At 40.0% G+C, this 20,836-nt stretch overlaps 1 protein-coding gene across 1 annotated transcript in view; it reads right to left on the bottom strand.

Moving 5' to 3' along the window:
- Positions 1 to 20,836, bottom strand: part of ATAD2 (ATPase family AAA domain containing 2) — a 74,743-nt gene that overhangs the window by 12,925 nt on the left and 40,982 nt on the right. The window contains exons 12-20 of the mRNA XM_056110295.1: positions 18,205 to 18,379; positions 15,901 to 15,989; positions 11,735 to 11,894; positions 9,093 to 9,183; positions 8,230 to 8,544; positions 7,431 to 7,563; positions 6,949 to 7,135; positions 4,457 to 4,642; positions 608 to 743 (exon numbers count right to left, since the gene is read on the bottom strand). Coding sequence (XP_055966270.1) covers positions 608 to 743; positions 4,457 to 4,642; positions 6,949 to 7,135; positions 7,431 to 7,563; positions 8,230 to 8,544; positions 9,093 to 9,183; positions 11,735 to 11,894; positions 15,901 to 15,989; positions 18,205 to 18,379 — 1,472 coding nt within the window. The remainder of the gene's footprint in view (positions 1 to 607; positions 744 to 4,456; positions 4,643 to 6,948; positions 7,136 to 7,430; positions 7,564 to 8,229; positions 8,545 to 9,092; positions 9,184 to 11,734; positions 11,895 to 15,900; positions 15,990 to 18,204; positions 18,380 to 20,836) is intronic.

Raw genomic sequence — 20,836 nt, 5'->3', positions numbered from 1 at the left:
TATTAGTACCGTAGGCAGAGATGGGAGACAAGGATAAAAATCAATAGCATTAAAAAGCAGACACACAAAATTATGTAAGGGCAGGAATACATTGCATGTAGTTTAAAGAGAATTCTTTGTAAAGAAAGAGGTGAGAAAAGAGGGAGAACAAAAGTGCCAAAATATGGACTGGTTACTCTGGAGCTTTACCATGAATTCTGGCCTAAATTCCAAATAGATGGGACTATACTACAAAAAGTCTGTGTGCTCTTTTTTTTTTTTTTTTTTTGCTTTTTGGGTCACACCCAACGATGCATAGAGGTTACTCCTGGCTCTGCACTCAGGTATCACCCCTGGCGGTGCTCAGGGGACCATATAGGATGCTGGGAATTGAACCTGGGTTGGCCGCGTGCAAGGCAAACGCCCCATCCGCTATGCTATTGCTCCAGCCCCAAAGTCTGTATGCTTTAAGAACTTAATTGTAGTGGGAAGTTCAGATTTTTCTATGCAGTAGAATTATTAATTTCACAAGCAAGGAATTGAGTTGATTAAATAAAAGGTAATGTTGTTAGTTGATACTTTGTCCCCACATTCTCAGAACTGTTTTGACTTTGATATATGAACTAACCTGCTTTCTTTTTTGATACAGGAGGCTTAGCAGCTTGCTTTAGAATTAAATCTTCAAAAAATTTTGTTCTTTCTTCTTCACAAGGTAACTGGACAGTAAATATTTCTCCATAATCACGAACAAATAATTCTTGCACCTTTAGGAAAAAAAAAAATGTATCAAACATTCACAATGTGAGCATTGCCAGGAGTGATTCCTGAGTGCAGAGCCCAGAGAAACCCCTAAATATTCTCCAGTGTGGTGTCCCCTCGATAAAAACACTCCAAACATTCACAATGCATCCATTATGAATTAGTGACACTTGAGGGAGGCCCGTTGGGCCACATCTGGCTGTGCTCAGGATCACTCCTCCTGGGGCTTGGACAACCGTTTTCGGTGTCAGGTTCAAACCTGGGTCAGTCACATGCAAGCAAGCATCTGACCCAATGTACTCTCTCTTCAGCCCTCAGAGAGTTTTGTACACATATTTTAAATGACAATAACACTGCATAATGAACAATTTAAAAACCCATCTTTTATGCATATTGGATTTCTATAAAAATCATGCATGTCAAAAAAATGGGCTCAGAACTCTGCCTAACACCATGTACAAAAGTAAGATCAAAATGGATTAAAGACCTCAACATTAGACCAGAAACCATAAGGTACATTGAAGACAAAGTTGGCAAAACCCTCCATGACATTGAAGCTAATGGTATCTTCAAAGATGCCACGCCACTGGCCGAGCAAGTGAAAACAGAGATAGATAAATGGGACTATCTTAAACTAAGAAGCTTCTGCACCTCCAAAGAAACAGTGACCAAAATACAAAGACAGTCTACAGAATGGGAAAGGATATTCGCCGAATACACGTCTGACAAGGGGTTGATATCCAGGATATACAAAATACTGGTTAAACTCCACAAGAAGAAAACATCCAACCCCATCCAAAAATGGGGCAATGAAATGAACAGAAACTTTCTCAAAGAAGAAATCCGAATGGCAAAAAAGCACATGAGAAAATGCTCTACATCATTAATCATCAGGGAGATGCAGATCAAAACCACAATGAGATACCATCTCACACCTCAGAGACTGGCCCACATTCAAAAGAACAAAAGCAACCGATGCTGGCGCGGATGTGGCGAGAAAGGGACACTCCTTCACTGTTGGTGGGAATGTCGACTGGTTCAGCCCTTCTGGAAAACAGTATGGACGATTCTCAAAAAATTAGAAATTGAGCTCCCATTTGACCCAGCAATACCACTCCTGGGAATATATCCCAGAGAGGCAAAAATGTATAGTCGAAGTGACATCTGCACTTGTTTGTTCATTGCAGCACTCTTTACAATAGCCAGAAACTGGAAGAAACCTGAATGCCCAAGAACAGATGACTGGTTAAAGAAACTTTGGTACATCTACACAATGGAGTACTATGTAGCTGTTAGAAAAGATGAAGTCATGAAATTTACATACAAGTGGTACAACATGGAAAGTATCATGCTAAGCGAAATGAGTCAGAAAGAGAGGGATAGACATAGAAAGATTGCATTCATCCGGGGGATATAAAGTAACAAAATATGAGATTAATACCCAAGAATAGCTGAGATCAGCACCAGGAGGATTACTCCATAGCTTAGTGGCCAGCCGGGCATTCTAGAGGAAAGGGCAGCTCAGATAGAGAAGGGAGCACCAAATAAAGGGTGTTTGGAGGATCCTCCCAGGAGGGGAGATGCATGTCGAAAGTAGACTATGGACTGAACATGTTTGCCACTCAATGCCTCTTTTGCAGACCACAACACCCAAAAGGAGAGAGAGAACACAGGGGATTGCCCTGCCACAGAGGCGGGGGTGGGGATAGGGGGATGGGGGTGGGGGGATATTATCCATGGTGGTGGAAAATGGGCACTGGTGGAGGGATGGGTATCTGATCATTGTATAATCGAAACCCAAGCACAAAAAATAGTAAATCTACAACTGTACCTCATGGTGTTTCACTAATAAAAAAAAAATCATGCATGTATTAGATTAAGTGAAAAAAACCAAACCCAGACCTGCTCTTTCCTTAAAGAACTTAAAACATCAAGGATCTTCCACACACCGCTATCACTTATAAATCTAATTTACTAATTAATTTCCTAAATTATTTTGTATAGTCTACTATAAAGGACTACATGTCACTGACTTGTCCATTTTGGTCTTAATTATAATTTTCAATTACTAACTTTTTGTTATACTTTAGTACTTTCAAAGCCTCCACGTTGATTTTGCAAAGTTTTCTTAGAAATTCAAGCATTTTTTCCTTATACGCTGGACCTTAAGATTCAGTTATTTTGCTGTGATTTTTACTGGAAGGTGCATTTTTTCCCCAGTTTCTCATAACTTAAATATTATATTTTGCATTTATATTCTATTACTGCTTTAAATTTCTACCAGATACATGTAATCCTTTTCAATCATACTGTAAGGCTAAGCAATATAAAAACATATCAAAAATATAAGCAGGCTTTTTTATACTCTTATTTCACTATGACCTGTTCATAATTTCAAGTTTAGACCAACACAATCTTTAGATTTTATTTCACATTCAAAGACCCTTATGACAATGACAATGCTCTGGTGAACGTATGTGGTACTAGGGATCAATCCCTTAACCCCTGTATTATCTTGCCAGTCCACTAGCAAGACATTTTTACTAAGTCTCAGTTTTTCCACAAATAGAAATAGATGCTAGAAAAATCCACATAGTAATACTCATATAAACTAAATTATCAAGGATGCAGACTTTAGCAGTTTAATAGGGAGAGAAGAAAAAAAGGGAGGGAGGAAACAACTGAAATATCTATAATAAATAACTGGATGAATAAAATTATGGTACATTAAGACAATGGAGAAAAAAAGAAGACATGTTTCCCCCTCTTTTTTTTTTTTTTTTGGCCCATATCCAGTGGTTCTCAGAGCTTACTCTTGGTTCAGCTTTTAGGGACTGAACCCAGGTTGTCTGCAAGTGCTTACCTGCCATACTATATATCCGGCCATCAAGCTATTTTAAAAAGCAATGAGACTTTCTAAATGAAAAACAAGACAAAGTGAATTCTGAAAGACCATGCATTATATAATACAGTTTCTGTAGGAGAAAAATGCCTTTTAATGTTATCTTAACATAAACCATACCGCCCAATAAGTACTCATAAAGGCCCTCCCGTTGATCGTCGATTTGCTCGAGCGGGCCCAGTAACGTCTCCATTGGAGACTTTGTTGTTACTGTGTCTGGCATATCGAATACTCTCGGTAGCTTGCCGGGCTCTCCGAGAGGGGCAGAGGAATAGAACTCGGGTCGGCCATGTTGGCCGCTTGTAAGGCGAACACCCTACCCGCTGTGCTAATAAAGAGTTATCAATAGCATCTTTGATAAGAAAACTTTAATTTTTATTTATTTATTTGCTATTTGGGTCATGCCCGGCCATGCACAGGGGTTACTCCTGGCTCTGCACTCAGGAATTACCCCTGGCGGTGCTCAGGGGACCATATGGGATGCTGGGAATCGAACCCGGGTCGGCCACGTGCAAGGCAAATGCTCTACCCGCTGTGCTATTGCTCCAGCCCGATAAGAAAACTTTTAAAACTGCATTTCTGTATCTCTTGAAATTTTACTCTATCTTCGTTTCGGCGGGGGGCAGGGCCCACACCTGGCAGTACCCTGGGCTTCCTCCTGGTAGGCATGGGGGACCTTATGGGATGTTGGGGATTGAATGTGGGTTGGCCATATGCAAGGCAAACACCCTAGCCTACAGTATAGAAAGATTCTTAACACTTTAATATGAAGAACCCTTTTTTTAAAGTATATTAATTTTTTTCCCAATAAATTACCTCTTCCGGCAAAGCAGAATGGGGTTTGTCAGAGGTTGCAAGTAGTAAAACTGGAGCAAATGAAGGAATATTCTGTAACAATGTTGTAAATGTGGCTTTGAGTGTTGGTCCAACTATTTCCCACCACAAGTGGATATGAGGAACATACACTATACTTGGAGCTGTTCTCTTCGCTTCACGAATCATCTATTAGAAAAAAAAATTGTATTAAGTAACTAATAATGTTTTGTGAAACAGTTTATCTTTGAGACTTATATAAAGTCCTTTAAGATGCTTCCCACAATCTTGTTTGTATATAAGACAGGTGAGGGAACGGGGGGAGGAGGGGGGGGGGGCGCAGGAGGGGACTGGATCACAATCAGTGGAGTTCAGGGGCTACTCTTGGCTTTCTGCTCAGGGGACTCTATATGGTAACTGAGATCAAGCCAGGGTCCACACAAGGCAAGTGTCTCACCCTGTATACTCTCTCTCTCTCTGCCTCCACACCCCTCCGATCCCAATAACCCTCCAAATTTCAGATTTTAATTTTTTGGTAAAATCCTAAATATTTTTTAATTAAAAAATTAGATTTAGGTCTGGCACAATGAGTGTTGCAAAAAAAAAAAAGACAAAGGCCTAGTTTTGAGGAAAACATAATTGTTTCAAGCAATTAAATACAGCTCAAGGGCTGGAGCAATAGCACAGCGGGTAGCAAAGTGCGCATTTGCTTTGCACGCGGCTGACCTGGGTTCGAGTCCCAGCATCCCATATGGTCCCCCGAGCACCACCAGGAGAGCCAGGATTAACCCCTGAGCATCGCCAGGTGTGACCGAAAAAGCAAAAAAAAAAAAAAAATACAGCTCAAGAAATATAAAAATGATAAACATGAAACACTTTCACATTAAAATGATTTAACAAATAAATTAAAAATAGCAAAAATACAGACCTGCCTCTAAGCATAGTCAGAGGATCAAATTCCTGGTATCTAACATGCACCAAGTTAGTTTTCACCTGGTTGCTATGCTGGTACCACAATCTCTGGTACTGCAGGTGATTTGCAGCCACACTGCAGCCAGGTGTGTGTAAGCATCACAAATAGGTGGGTGAGCTCCTCCAGTGAGCACCACAACTAAAGAGATGTGTGATTGCCTCACCCAGGAAGAGTAAACTCTAGGAGGTAATAACCATTATTTATATTAGTCAACTAGAATATGACCCCTGGCAAGCTTGCTCACAAGCACAGCATTTAAAAGGAGTGAGCACCACAGCCAAATATGCAAGTATCACAGATGGTATGCAAACACTGTAGCTTTATTATTTATTTTTTTTAAAAAAGGCAAGTATCACTATCGAACATTTATGTAACCCACTGGTCACTGCAACAAAATCAAGCACTGTACCAAGCACTGTCCTCCCGTTGTTCATCGATTTGCTCGAGCGGGCCCAGTAACATCTCCATTGTGAGACTTGTTGTTACTGTGTTTGGCATATTGAATACGTCCCGGGGAGCTTGCCAGGCTTTGCCGTGCGGGCGAGATACTCTTGGTAGCTTGCCGGGCTCTCCGAGAGGGGCGGAGGAATCGAACTCGGGTCGGCCATGTTGGCTGCGTGTAAGGCAAACGCCCTACCACTGTGCTATCCCAACAAAATCATCAACCACAAAGAAGAGAAAGAAAGGGCCAGAGAGAGACTACAGGAGGTAGCACACTTGCCTTCATGTGGCTGAACCTGTGTCAACTCCTGGCATGGCATATGGTCCCCTGAGCACCACCAGGGGTCACTACTAAGCACAAAGCCAAGAACGACCCTTGAATATCATTAGAAATTTTAAAACCCCAACCCAACTGCCCCCCACCACTTCCTGAAAAGAGGGGAAAGAAGAAGGGGTAGGGAGAATAAAAAAGAAAAGCAAAAATATAGACGCTGTTCTATTGTTACTACATAGCTACATATGGCTTTGGGACTAGAACCTGACCTCTCAAACATGCAAGCAAGAACTACTGCTGAACCACTCCCAGACCCTTAGAAGTCGCTGTTTTAAGTATTTTGCTCACTTATTTCTCATGCCAGTAAGACATACCTAAGTTCTATTCTATCATCATTTTGCAAATTGGGGGGGAATTGACGTAGAGGTGTCCTTAGGTCATATAGATATTAAATAGTGAAAATGAAATTTAAAAATGATGTTTAAATTTAGTCTTTAGTGACTAAGTAGTTATGCATAGTTCTACTTAATAAATCTCTAGTTAGAAATAGCACAGCACCGATCAGATAGTACAGTGGGTAGATATTTGCCTCATATGCAGCTAACCCTGGCTTCAATACTCAGCACTGCATACTGTCTCCTGAGCCCTGCCAGGTGTGATCCCTGAGCACAGTGCCAGGAATAAGCTCTGAGCACTGCCGAGTGTGGCTCAAAACCCAATAAACAGAAGAACAGAGAGAATATGGTAATTCTAAAATTGGAAAGTGCTCTGTCTTACAGCTTATTTGTCGGAACAACAATGAATTACCTGAGCACATGTTTCTTCGGGAGACGTAGCACTAACTCCATAAAGAATAGGAATATCTAATGTATATACTGCAAATTTTTCCAAAGCATGAATGACAGCTGGTGCTAAATGAGAACCTTGTCCAAATCCTGGTTCTCCCACAATCAATATCCTTGGTCGAAAAGACATAGGTTGAAAACAAGCATTTCTGAAAGAAATATGCAACAAATTATGTAGAAAAAGCAAAAACTTTAGATTGTCACCCAAATTACCAATTATAAAACACCAAACATAGTAGCACGGTTCACACATGATTTTAGGAATATTCTGTACCATTTTTGTATCAGCCTCTGTTGATAAAAGCTTTAACAACAACAACAACAAAACTGGTATTTTAACCAGAGGGGGAAAACGACAGATTAGTTGGCATCAATCAATGTTTCAACCATATCATTTAATTTTAGGTAATTCATACAGGTAGGTAAAACTATAAGGAAACATACCTATTCAAATTAAGAAAATTAAAGTTTTCTTTTGCCTTATTAGCGGATTTCTGAGATAGTCCATTTTCATATACTGATGGAATTTCATCATCACTGTAAGCCAAGTCACTTTCTAACAAAGGACAAGAAATATCTGCAAGACAAAACAAAATGCAGCAGGTCATTTTTTGCATTACAAAGAAAATCTATGTTAATATTTCAGTTAGCAATGTACTTCAATGAAAAAAATTTAAGAATAAAAATTATTTGCACAGGTATGAACACCAAGTGAAAATATAAATGCATTCTAAACTCAGTATAGTTTAAGTGTGAAGTAAATTTCCATCAAATAACAAGGCATATATGATCAAATTTTCTCCAAGAGACTCTTTTATAAAGAAACATTTCTGAGATATGAAAAACATTTAGCTAGGGACCAGAGGGATAGTACAGTGGACAAGGCACTTGCCTTGCATGGAGCTGAGCAGGTTCAATTCCTGAAACCACATATGGTATCCAAGGCTTGCCAGGAGTACTTCTGAGCAGAATCATGAGTAAACCCTGAGCACAGCTGGGTGTGGCTCAAAAACCATAATAAATTATAAATTCAAAAAAAGAAAAAAAAGAAACTTTTAGCTTTGGGACTAGAGAGAACGAAGATTTAGGAGCTTGCCTTGTACTCAGCTTATCCTAGCATCACATATGGTTTCCTGAACACCAAGCCAGGAGTAAACTCTGTGGAGATGGGTATGGCCCAAAAAAACAAAACCAAACAATTTAACTTAACTGATACTAAAGATTACAGTCAATCAAGTCATACCTGAATCTAACACCTCCTTATTTTCGACCATGGCATGTGGAAATACTCTCTGCAGGGCTTTTAAGATCTTGTGAACAGTGCTTTGCAGGAGTGGTTTTACAATAGTGGACAGTGCCTGCCCTGGTGATGTTACAGCTCTCTGGGAGGCTGGTATCATCTTCTGCATAGCTATCACAAAGTCCTTAGCTGACACATTAATTGAAGAGAGATCCAATTGCAGTTTCTCAGTAGTGGTATAGATCTGTGGGTAGCGCCGACGCAGAGCACATAAAGCAGCCTCGGAGCATATTGACTTAATATCTGCACCACAGTATCCTATCCAAGACAAGCAAAACAATTTTCAAAGTAAAACAACATCTTATTAGAATGGTCATGTTTGAAAGAAAATTGAAAATCAACCTCCCAACTGTATCAATACACTTAGGAATTAATACTTAAAAATCTCTTATTTAACCAATAAGAACTTAAATGGCAGTGATAAATAATCGAATAAACGTTTGTGAGTGAAATATATAAGTACAAACGCAGCAAGGGGTCAAGAACAGGTTCAAATTCTAGTTTTCATGTATTAGAGGTATGTATTTTCTAAGAAATTCATGTATGCTATTTATTCTGTAAAGTGAGAACAACTTTTTCTACTTTACAGACGATATGAAAATTACAGGAACTATTCAGAAGGCATTAACAAGATGACTAGAAAGTCAGCAAATAAATGATCGATCCTATCATAAAAAAGTGGAATAAAAACATGCCATAAATAAGAGATGAGAAACATAACACATTATTTAACCCAAGGTTATTTAAACTGTTTAGTCTTTAAAATGTATGTAATATTTCTATTAACTGTTTAAGACAATGTTTACCAACACAGTTTTCTGCTAATTCTTCTAGAAATATGTCCAGAGGTTTAGGATCCCAATGTCGTGTGTGGATCTTTAGAATTTCTTTTCGAGCCTACAAACAGAAACAATTAAAAAAAAACCCCTATGAAAGAGCTATTCAAATTAGAATTTCAGTTTAAACACTTGATTAAAAGTTTAAGAAAAATAATAATCTATTCAGAAAAATGTTAGGATGAAATGTGTATATATAAGAGTTTATAGAAGATTTGCATTTATGATACTCAAGCCCTGTTAATTATAAATGGGAATAAAATTACTGTTCTAATAGTTTTTAAGAGCACTGACTGGGCTGGAGAGAGAGTATAGCAGGTAAGGTAAGCTTACCTTGCACACACTAGATTCCCAGACCTACCAAGAGTGATTGTTGGGTGTGGCCAAAGAAAAAGAAAGAAAGAAAAGAAGAAAAAAAGTACTGACAGGGTAGGGAAGATAGCTTTAGTAGCTGGAACACATGCTTTGCATGTGGGAAATCTGCATTAGATTCCTGGCACTAAATGTCTCCCAGCACTACCAGGTATGGCCTAAAACTAGAGTACGCACAGCTTTATATGTAATTCCTCACTCAATAAGAGGTTTTGGGTACAGAAGAACAAAACAGCAGCTTAAGAGTGCCTACCTTGCAAGCATAACACTTAAATTCAAATCCCTGGTGTCCTTTATGTGCTGAGCACATTCTGGCAGCCCTGCTGACTGTCATCCCTGACGGCAGGTAATTTCCAGTAAGAACACAACTAAAAATATGTGTGCACACTGTGTCTAGGAACTGGGACCCCTGATGAGCATATGTATTTGCATCACAAGCACAACTTGCATGCCTCAACTAAGACTGTCAGTAAAGAATATCTGGAAGCATCAAAATTAAAGAGTGCAAATTTTAGTGAGTGCATGGATGAGTGCAAGCACTGCAAGCTGGTATGTAAACCCCAGTGAACACCACAGCTAAAAACGTACAAGTTTGGGTCTGGAGCAATAGCACAGCGGATAGGGCATTTGCCTTGCACGCAGCTAACCTGGGTTCGATTCCCAGCATCCCATATGGGGCCCCAAGCACCACCAGGAGTAATTCCTGAGTGCAGAGCCAGGAGTAACCCCTGTGAATTACCGGGTGTTACCAAGAAAGAAAAAACAAAAAAAACTCGAGGGTACAAGTTAGGTGTGCGTGCAACAACATCAACAATAATAGAGGGACAAGGAAGAGAGCAGGAAATACATTTTAAAAATAGAGTGAAAGGTCTTAAAATAACTGGGCATGTTTTTTATCATGCTACTTGCAAAAAGGCTAACAATTCATGTCTGGGGAGGTGATTAAAAGGACTGAAATGCACACTTTCCATTCAGGTACCTAAGGTTTGAGCACCAACACTGCCTGGTCCCTCCCAAACACCATCAGACGTGACCCCAACCAACAAGTCAGGAGTGAACTCTGAACATCATTTGGCATAGTCCAAGCACTGAAAAGGAAGCCAAGTAGATGGCTCAAAAAGCTGGGGTACAGGCAAAGCACAAAGGAGTTCTGATTTTGGTCACAGTACCTAATGGTCCCCACCAAGAACTGCTAAGGACTGACCCCTCGAGCAATGCTCCAAGAGTAGCCTTCTTCTGGGCCAGAGCAATAGTATAACCAGTAAGGCGTTTGCCTTGCATGCAGCCAACCTGGGTTGCGTCCCCAGTATCCCATATGGCCCCCTGAATACCAACAGGAGTGATTCCTGAATGCAGAGCCAGGAGAAACCCATGAGCATCACCAGGTGGGACCCTCCCCCCCCAAAGAAAAAAACCCAACAAACCAAGAGTAGCTCCCTTCAACCATCACTGGCTGTGGTATTAAAAAAAAAAAAATCAAACAAAAACCCCAAACAAGGCCAAAACTGCTCATTAGGCCATGTGTTCCAAAGCAAAATATATTCCTAATGTTAACATCAGAGTATATACTTCACTGAAATAATTTTTAAAGTTTGTATATGGAGACATTTTAAAAATAAAATTAAAAAAAAAACTCTTTCCTTAATCCATCTCTAAAACACAGATTGGGGCTGGAGCAATAGCACAGCGGGTAGGGCATTTGCCTTGCACGTGGCTGACCCAGGTTCAAGTCCCAGCATCCCATATGGTCCCGCGAGCACTGCTAGGAGTGATTCCTGAGTACAAAGCCAGGAGTAACCCCTGAGCATCGCAGGGTGTGACCCAAAAAGCAAAAAAAAAAAAAAACAAACCCCACACAGATTACATGTTTGCACATAAATCACATGGCCTAGCTTCAATACATATAAAATTCAAAGCTTCCAACTTTTACTTTACCAAGACTTGTTAATGATAAGTGTATTTTGTTGAAATTTTGATGACAGGCTGGAACACAACTCTTGCATGTGCAAGGCCCTGAGTTCAATCTCTTGCAACCATCAGGCCCTATAAGCACTATCAGGTATAGTCCTCCTGGGCCCTTGCACCATTTAGCTTGAATAACACCAAATCACTGGGCCCAAGGACTAACATCCAGGTCCATACCGTGGGCTGAGTATCTCTGTGAGTGGTCTTTAGGGTCTCAAGCACTGTTGGTAAAGACCCCACTGGGGAGAAAAAAATCAGTGACATTAAATTCTTACATCTTTATCAGGTAGGCTGAAAAGGAATTCTCTGTCAAACCGGCCAGGTCTTCGTAAAGCAGGATCAATAGAATCCAGTCTGTTTGTAGCACCAATGACAACAATTTCTCCTCTGCTGTCCAATCCATCCATAAGTGCCAGCAGAGTGGAAACTATGGAACTAAATTTTAAAAAGAGGGAAAAAAATCATGGATATGAAGTATTTCTTCTTTTGGTAATATTTCATGTTAAGTATGATGGACGAATTTTCTGAGCATTCTACTAACTCCAATATACTTATAGAGGGCTGGAAAGACAGAACAGGGGGTTAAGGCACATGCCTGCCATGTGCCCTCTCCAGTGTGATATCTGGCATACCACGGTCCTCCAAGCATCACTGGATGCAGCCTTGGAGGCTCCAAGTCATGGAGGTGCGGGTAATCCTTGGCACTGCAAAGTTCATACAGTACATCTTCGGGCCCCAGCATTGAACTCCTGTCCCAATTTGCTGAAAATCATCAGGAGGGGTCCTTGAAACCCCATTCAAAGGCTCCACCACTAACAAAAAACTCATAGGGACAGGGGAATAGCTCAGTTGGCTGGAGCACATGCTTTCCATGAAAGAGGCTTGGCTTTGATCTCTAACACTGCAGTTCCAAGAGCAACCTCTGAACCAAAGGGTCAGGACTATCCCATAACCACATCTAAGCATGGGACAGAATCAGACCAATATGGAAAACAGAGATATGTCTAGAAAAGATTGCAGAGGGCTAAGGGGAGGGATGGTAGTGGCTCAAGTGGAAGGGCACATGCCTTGTATATGCAAGGCCTGAGTTTAATTCCCAGCACTAGCACATACACCCCCAAGCACTGCTGGATGTGGCTCTAATAGCCCCCAAAAGCACCACTTAGGACAAGGAATCATCAAGCGGAGCCCTAAATTCCATCTTCGCACCTCCTAAATGGAAAATGAAACCTGCTTCACAAAGCACAATTTCACGAAGTAACTTGAGTTCCTCAACAATACTAAAGAATACTAGCTAAGGTGGCTTCCCAGGAGGCGCAGTGTGAGGCAACAGAGAACGGAGAGGCCTATCTGCAGCTGCAGGTGCCCAGATAGGCACCTAGGTGAGAGGGGACATCTCCTGTATTTTTAGAAGCATGAAAACTGGAAATGGGACTAGAACTATGACTTCAAGATCTGTACCAATGGTGTGGCCCCCTTCCCCCAGGTAGACCATAAGCGGGGGGCAGCGCAGCTCCCCGTTCCATATCTCCCCTTCCAAATTGCATCAGACCCATATCTTGGCCTCTTACATGGAACTTTCACAAGAGGAGCCTGGCTACCCCAACCACATTAGGTCAAGAGTCTATTAACCCCTACTCCAATCAACATATGCCCAAAACTGACAAAAATAACAGTGAACATAAGAAACAATACAACCCCAATCTAAAAGTAACAAGTTCAGGCCAAAGAACATGTCCACTGCACCAGTGCTAGAGACCCCACACAAATCACACTGGAGCACTAAAGAGGAAGATAGTATCCTTGAAGGAAAGAGGAGAACACCATTCACCGAGCTCCCCTAGAGTCCTCCAGGCAGTAAGTGGGGAACACTGATAGTATACTGGAAGGATCTACCTCCAGACTACCACGGGCTTCATGGGGAAACAACAAAGATCCCCACCACGAGGAGTGGATTAAGAAAAGAGCCTTGAAGTCTCAACAAGGAATACCCACATGTGTAACCTCTCTGATAAAGAATTCAGAGCTGAAAAGGTGAGGAGGTTCAATGAGCTCAAAGAAGCAGTGGAATGAAAAATATATATAAAATATTAGGCTGCTAATTTAATTTATATTTAGGCTACAAATCTTATTTCTCAGTGTTCACATAAATACTGTATTTCACATTATCCTACAAATCAATACTAACAATAGTTATCTCTCCAGCCCCCTATATTGTAGTACTATAGTACTGTCCTCACTGTCCTTCTGGGACTCTGATAATTCTTATTTTTCATATTTCATTAATCCCACAGTTCTCTTGTCCACCCTTGAGCTATTTTGAGGTCTTTTTTTCATCTTCTGTTGTTTGGATGCTTTCTGCAGCTCATCTTCAAGATCACAGATTCTGTCTTCAACTATAGTCACTCTAGTGTTGAAGTCACCCGTTGAATTTTTCATTTTGTCTGTTTTTTTTTATTAATGACATTTATGTTTGTAGTTTGCTTATTTCTGCTCTTATTTCCTCCTGTATATTATTGACTGTGTCACTGCTTCTTTCATAACCTCCTATATTTTATTGGATTTTCGTTCTACTGCTTCTTTGAGCTTATTGAACCTCCTCACCATTTCAGCTCTGAATTCTTTATCACTTTATCCTGAGTGCAAAGCCAGGAGTAACCCCTGAGCATTGCTGGGTGTGACCCAAAAAGAGGGAAAAAAAAGTCAAATAAATTTTATCTTGCTCCAAGACACAGTAGAATCTCTGAACTGAGCAGCTTGCTGCGGAGATGCCTCCAGACTTTAAGCCAGGCCAATTTCACAGGGATGCCTCAGACAGAAGCAGGCATCATCCCTCCACCTGCCCCTAAAAACCTTGGTGGGTGCCAACTTCCAGAACCCAATGAGAAGTGCCGCACATAAGTTCAATGATGGCAAACTTGGGCCTCAAGGGATAGAGTCCTTCTCATCTCCTTGTCCCTATGCAACCAGAGTTCACACTCACAAACTGCCTCTGGCTGCTATTTAAACTCCTTAACGGCCATCAGAGACACACACAAAAAAACCTCAGAACTGAGCAACTCTCTGCAGATTTCTCCAGATATTAATTATCTAAAATTTCAGAATTCCAGGAGTGTGCGGCTGCTCTTGTGGCTGTGCAACATCTTATGCTATTCATAACAAGCAATACAAAATAAATTATCTTGCATCTGTCTTTTTAGCAGGTTTGAGTGGTGGCGGGAAAATTCAAAATAATGGTGTAAAGGTGTAGAAATATTGAATGTAATCCATTATTGTGAACAACTTTATGAAAATTAATTTTAAAAAATTTTTAAATTCTATCTTGCTTTTATATTTTGTACCAAAAAAAAAAAAACACAGCACTGGTTTATACACACACACACACACACACACGTGTATATAAATATGTACATATAGGCATCTAAATATCGGGTCTAGGGTATCCCAAATTAATTAATTAGAGGTAAATTCATAAGACAATTTAAAAAGAATTTCTGGGAACACAATAGTAAAGGGAAGGTAAAGCTCTTGCCTTGCACAGTGCTGACCTGAGTTCAATCCCAATCACCACGGACGGCTCTCTGAGCCCAGCCAGTTGCAATCCCAAAGTGCAGAGTCAGGAATAAGTCCTGGAAACTGCCAGGTATGGCCCCCAAACCAAGAGTTAAAAAACACAAAAACACTCCTCACAATATGAATCTGCAGAACAAGGGAATAAGTAAGCTCTGAAAAACTGAAAATAAAATGGGAATAAAAACAGACTCAATAGACAATGGCACTAAGTAAAGTGCTCCCTTCAGTACTGTATTATTATAGGAAAGATGTCATTTCCTCAACATAAAAATGAAGAAGCTGGGCAAGTATGAGTACCTTAAAATGTGTCCAAAGACAAAATTTTGTTTGGCTTAGGGCATGGATCAATAATAAAAACTTCCAAATAAATTGGCTATAATTAAAGATTATTTTACAAAAAAAATCTGAAACTAAAACAAGAAATCGAAAAATCTACTTTAAGACTGGTTCAATTTCTATACTTCAGTAATAGGCTATCAGAGATAAAACATCTCAAGATTGAACACTCAGTCGCACTCTACTTCAAAATGAAAAAAAACCAAACTACAGGACTATAGAATCTGTTCACTATTTAACACTGTCACTGTCTGTCACTGTCCTCCCGTTGTTCATCGATTTGCTTGAGTGGGCCCAGAAACGTCTCCATTGGAGACTTTGTTGTTACTGTGTTTGGCATATCGAATACATCACGGGTAGCTTGCCAGGCTCTCTGAGAGGGGCGGAGGAATCGAACTCGGGTTGGCCATGTTGGCTGCGTGCAAGGCAAATGCCCTACTGCTGTGCTATCGCTCCAGCCCACTATTTAACACACTATCTTTTATACAACACCAATGTAACTTAAAGTAAAGTGCCATGAAGCAAGTCTTACCTGTGAATCTGATCTTGTCTGCTTGATCGTACTGGTGCCAGACCATCGATTTCATCAAAGAAAATAATTGATGGACGCATCTGATACGCCTAGAAAGGAAATTCAGTGGTATAATTAACATCTGTCATGAAAATCTTCAAGCATGCATACTTAACATAAACAATTTTAGTCCATTTTCATTCCTATTTGCTCTTGAGTTTATGATTTAGAAACAAATGAAAACTCAAGAATATTTATTGGGAGAGGGCTTTACCTGGTGGGGCTCAAGGGACCCATATGTGGTGCCAGGGACTGAACCTGTATCAGCTGCATGCAAGGCAAGTGCCCTCCCCCACTGTATCATCTCTCTGGCTCTAAAAAGTGTATTCTGGGTCAGAGGTGTGACTCAGTAGGAGAGCATTTGCCTTCAAATGTGAGGCTCTGGGTTCCATTCCAAGAAACACCCTCCCAAAATCAAACCATCCAGTTTAATATTATTGGCATTTTCATCTGGAAACAAACATACTCCACTGGGTTACATGCATTAAATTTCAGGTAGTTACTGATACATAAAATATAACTACTTAAAGATAAACTGTGGATAAATAAATCTTGAAAGAGATCAATAAGCTGCAGAGATGCTTCTATAAACCATGCCAGTCTAAGTCTCATCCAGGGCAAACCAGGAGGGTGGGGGACAGTGGGTGAGCCCACCACCGCCCAACAGAGCCCCAGCAGCTGAAAACCTCTACACTTCATAATCACCAACATACTCAAGGCCGAACTCCACCATTCCGGACAAGCCTCATTCAGAAACTGATCTGCTGAAAAACTCAGGTATGCAGGTTTTGACTGAAATCTCCAGGCTCTCAAGGAGTTAGGGATGGGCTACCTCCACCTATCTCCTGTTCTTCTGGGAGCCTGGCAGTCACACCCATAAACTGCCTCTGTCACCAAATGAGCTCATTAGCTGGCCATGATCCAGAGAAATTAATCCTGAAAGAGATCAAGCTGCAGAGATGCTCCCAGATCCCAAAGTCACCATCCAGTTAAAAATTTAACCCCATTCAAAATTTTAGAATTCCTAGAGTATGCAGCAGCATTTGTGGCCTTGCAACATCTCAAACTCTACACCAATGATATACCTGGAGTAGCACACCACAGTAGATGGGATATAAAGTAGAAGGCAACCAACCTCAATTAAGAAAATATTAACACATAAGTCTTAACCTGTAACAACATGTTAGTACTCTCTTATACAAGGGCATAATGGTTTCCTATTGAGATACAACAATCTTCATACACTTTCTTCTAAGGAAACATTTTCTAATCATTTTTAGCAAATTATTCATAACAAGCAATACAAAATAAATTATTTGGGGCCTGCTATTGGGGCAGGTGTGAGTGGTAAGGTAAAGGTAAAGGTAAAGGCCCTCCCGTTGATCGTCGATTTGCTCGAGCGGGCCCAGTAACGTCTCCATTGGAGACTTTGTTGTTACTGTGTCTGGCATATCGATATGTGATATGTGAGTGGTAAGAAAAATTGGAAATAATAGTGGTAGGAAGATGCAATGGTAGTGGGACTGGTGTTGGAATATTGAATGTAACAAATCATATAAGCAACTTTATAAAAACAAATAATATTTTTAAAAAGAAGATCAATTGTGAAAACTAGAAGACAGTACAAAGCTTTCCTCCATATCAGGATAGGAAAACAATTAACAGTCTGTCATCGTTAATAAAACAATTATTTCGGCAAAGTTAAAATACAGAAGAAACTCAAAGAGAATACACCAGACAAGGTGCTTGCTTTGAATGCAGCCAACCTGGTTTGATACCCAAACTGCAACTGATCCCCCAAGCACTGCAAGGAGAGATTCCCTAAGTGTAGAGCTAGGAGTAAGCCCTGAGTACACAGCTGGTCACAGTACCCAAAACCTAACACAAACAAGAAGCCACTCTAAGGCAGAACTAATCTTATTTGGTGGGAAAGGGAATGATGAGGAATCAAAAGGCCTCATATATCTAAGGCAAGCAAGCGTTCTATTACTGATCTATTAGCCCTGGCGGAACTAATCTTTAACTTGTTTCAATAAGATATAGCTTACTACTATTGTTTCAGATGTGATGATAATACTCTCCTGAGGCAGGAAACTTACTAAAAACTTTTCATTTGTAAGCCTGAGATTTCTTGACATACTACTGAAGAAAATTTGATTTTATTTAAATTTTTTAATGAAAAGTGAAAGCAAGATTTAGTTAATTCTTACATATTTAAATCCACAACGACTAATAAATATATATGAGCAGAATTTAACAACATACCTGATCAAATAGCAGTCGTAGCTGTCTTTCAGATTCGCCTACCCATTTACTGAGACAATCAGCACCTTTCCTCATGAAAAATGCTACTCTCTTATCTCCTTGACTGCACTCATTAGCAAGAGCTCTAGCAACCAGAGTTTTTCCTGTTCCAGGTGGCCCATAAAATAAACAACCTCTGTAAAAGAAAAAGTATTAATTTAGAGTATATTCAAAAGTAAACTGAAAACAAAATTAGAAACCAGTTTTAATAACACTTAATGAACATACAAGAACAAAACTGAAATACTGTTGAATCCACAAAGCACTGCTCAGAATATTACTACAAAATATAGAAACTAACTGAAAAACCGTATTCAAAAACTATTTCCTTGGTGTGCAGGAAATATGATTCAGTGATAGAGACCACAGTTTGATTGCTGGAATGGTCCCATATTGCTGAATGCAATCCTGGTGGCACTGCGGTCTGGGATCCACTGACACCACAATAAAATATACAATCTCTGGCACACCATAATCAAGTGTGTGTAAACCTCACTCACCATAGCAACAAAAATAATTAAAGGGGAAAATATTTTTCTATACCCCACTTGTTCATTCATCATACTCACCATTATCACCTGGCATTGCAGAGACGCATCCTTGAAAAGATTATACCTGACAGTTTATGTTTGTAATATACGTGTGAAAAATAGCAGATTTCACGTAAAATTCATGGATTCTTGATGTTTGTCAGTAACGTAACAGCAGAAAGTTGGCAAGGAAGTATGATGAAAATATGAAAGAGGTGCAAGACAAAACTTAAAAATGGTTGAATGGCAGGGATTAAGAGTGTAAATAAAACAGTATTTTGTGGGGCCAAAAAGAGTACATGGTTTAACACACCTTGCATGCAGCTGATGCCGATTCAAATCCCTAGCACCACATATGGTCACCATGAGCACCGACAGAGGTCACTCCTGAGCATCACTGGGTGTGGCCATCCCCCCAAACCAAAACAACATTTGCTGTCATCACTGCTGTGAAGTTTCTGCTTTTTCACGTTTCCAAAGTTACTCATTGCTTTTGAAAGAATTCAAAAAAATAATAAAGGGCCAGAGAGAAGGCTCAATGAACTGGAGCACATGCCTTGCATGCAGGCAGCCTTGGTTCAATCTCCAGCACCACACATGGTCCCCCAAGCATTGCCAGCATAACCCCTTATCACCAAGCTCGGAGTAGTGCTTAGGTACTGGTGGGTATAACTCAAAAACCCAAAGAAAAGAAAATGAGCTATGCCCTAATTTTTAATGGAAATATCAAGAGTATAGAAATAGTTTCAAGGATTAAGTTCTAATAATTTAAGGAAGATTCCTTGTTTTCATTTCTGTAAAACCAAGTATGATAAATTAAGAATGGTGAAGAAGGAGACTGGAGAGATAATAAATATAGTAGGTAGGGCACTTGCCTTGCATGCAGCAGACCAGTTCAAGCTGCAACATGGTATGGTTTCCTGGCCCCCACCTAGAGTGATTTCTGAGCACAAAGCCAGGAGTAAGCCCAGAGCATTGCCCATGGTGGCCTCCAAAAAAAAAAAAAAAAAATGAGAGAGAAAAAATATCCTGCATGATGGATGAAGTACACTAAACATTAAGACTAGGGGTATAGGGGATGGAGCATACAGTACATAATACATAGGTATATATGTATATAGTACAGAGAGGAGGGCATTTGCCTTGCACGCGGCCAACCTTGTTTGCTTCCTGCCACCCCATAAGGTCTCCTGAGCACTACTTGAAGTGAGCCATGAGTACAGAGCCAGGACAACCCATAAGCACTGCCAAGTGTGACTCCCAAACAGAAATAAATAAAAAGTATAATTATCTTTCTTATTTAAACTTTAAGTGTTTAACTGAAATTTATATATAATGCATGACTTAAATAGAAAAAAATCCCTTACTAAGAAATGTATTTAAATCAATGTTTCCGTTTAAGATAATTCATAGAGAAAAGCTTTGTAGAGAATTAGGAACTAATCCCTCAAAATAGGTTAATAAAATGTAATAACTAGAAGAAAAGGACAAAAAAATGACAATAATAAGTTCAAAACTGTCTTTCAGTGAGACATGGCAGATAAAAAAAAATTGTTTTAGGATCAGGAAGAAGGCTCAAAGGGTTAAACTGCATTGAGAGCAAGAACCCTGGGTTTAATCCTTCACACTGAATGGCCCCAAGAACTGAAGGGAACCACCCTAGAACTCAAGCACCACTGAGTACGGCCCAACATTTTTCAAAAACACAACTTTCCCAGACACATTTTAGATGACAAAGGTAAAGCACAATGAAGGGGTAGAGGAAAATAAGACAAACAGAATGTGTGTCAACAAAACTACACATAGAATGTGGGGCTCAAAATGAAAACTAAAAAAGAGGAGTTATGGGAATGTGGCTCAGTGGTAGAGCACTTGCCTTGCATGTGTGGGGCCCTAGGTTCAATCCCTGGCACTGCAAAAAAAGAAAAGGAAAACAGAACATATACATACATAGACAGATAGATTAGAAAAATGTAGAAGCAACAAATCTCCCAAACACTTTTTCTCAGGATACTCCTAAAATACTGTAACAAAGCTATACAACAAGGAGGTTTCAGCAGAAC

The sequence above is a fragment of the Sorex fumeus genome, unplaced genomic scaffold (assembly GCF_029834395.1).
Source record: "Sorex fumeus unplaced genomic scaffold, SorFum_2.1 ptg000002l, whole genome shotgun sequence".
Taxonomy (NCBI): domain Eukaryota; kingdom Metazoa; phylum Chordata; class Mammalia; order Eulipotyphla; family Soricidae; genus Sorex; species Sorex fumeus.
This window is presented reverse-complemented; position numbering and strand designations above follow the sequence as displayed.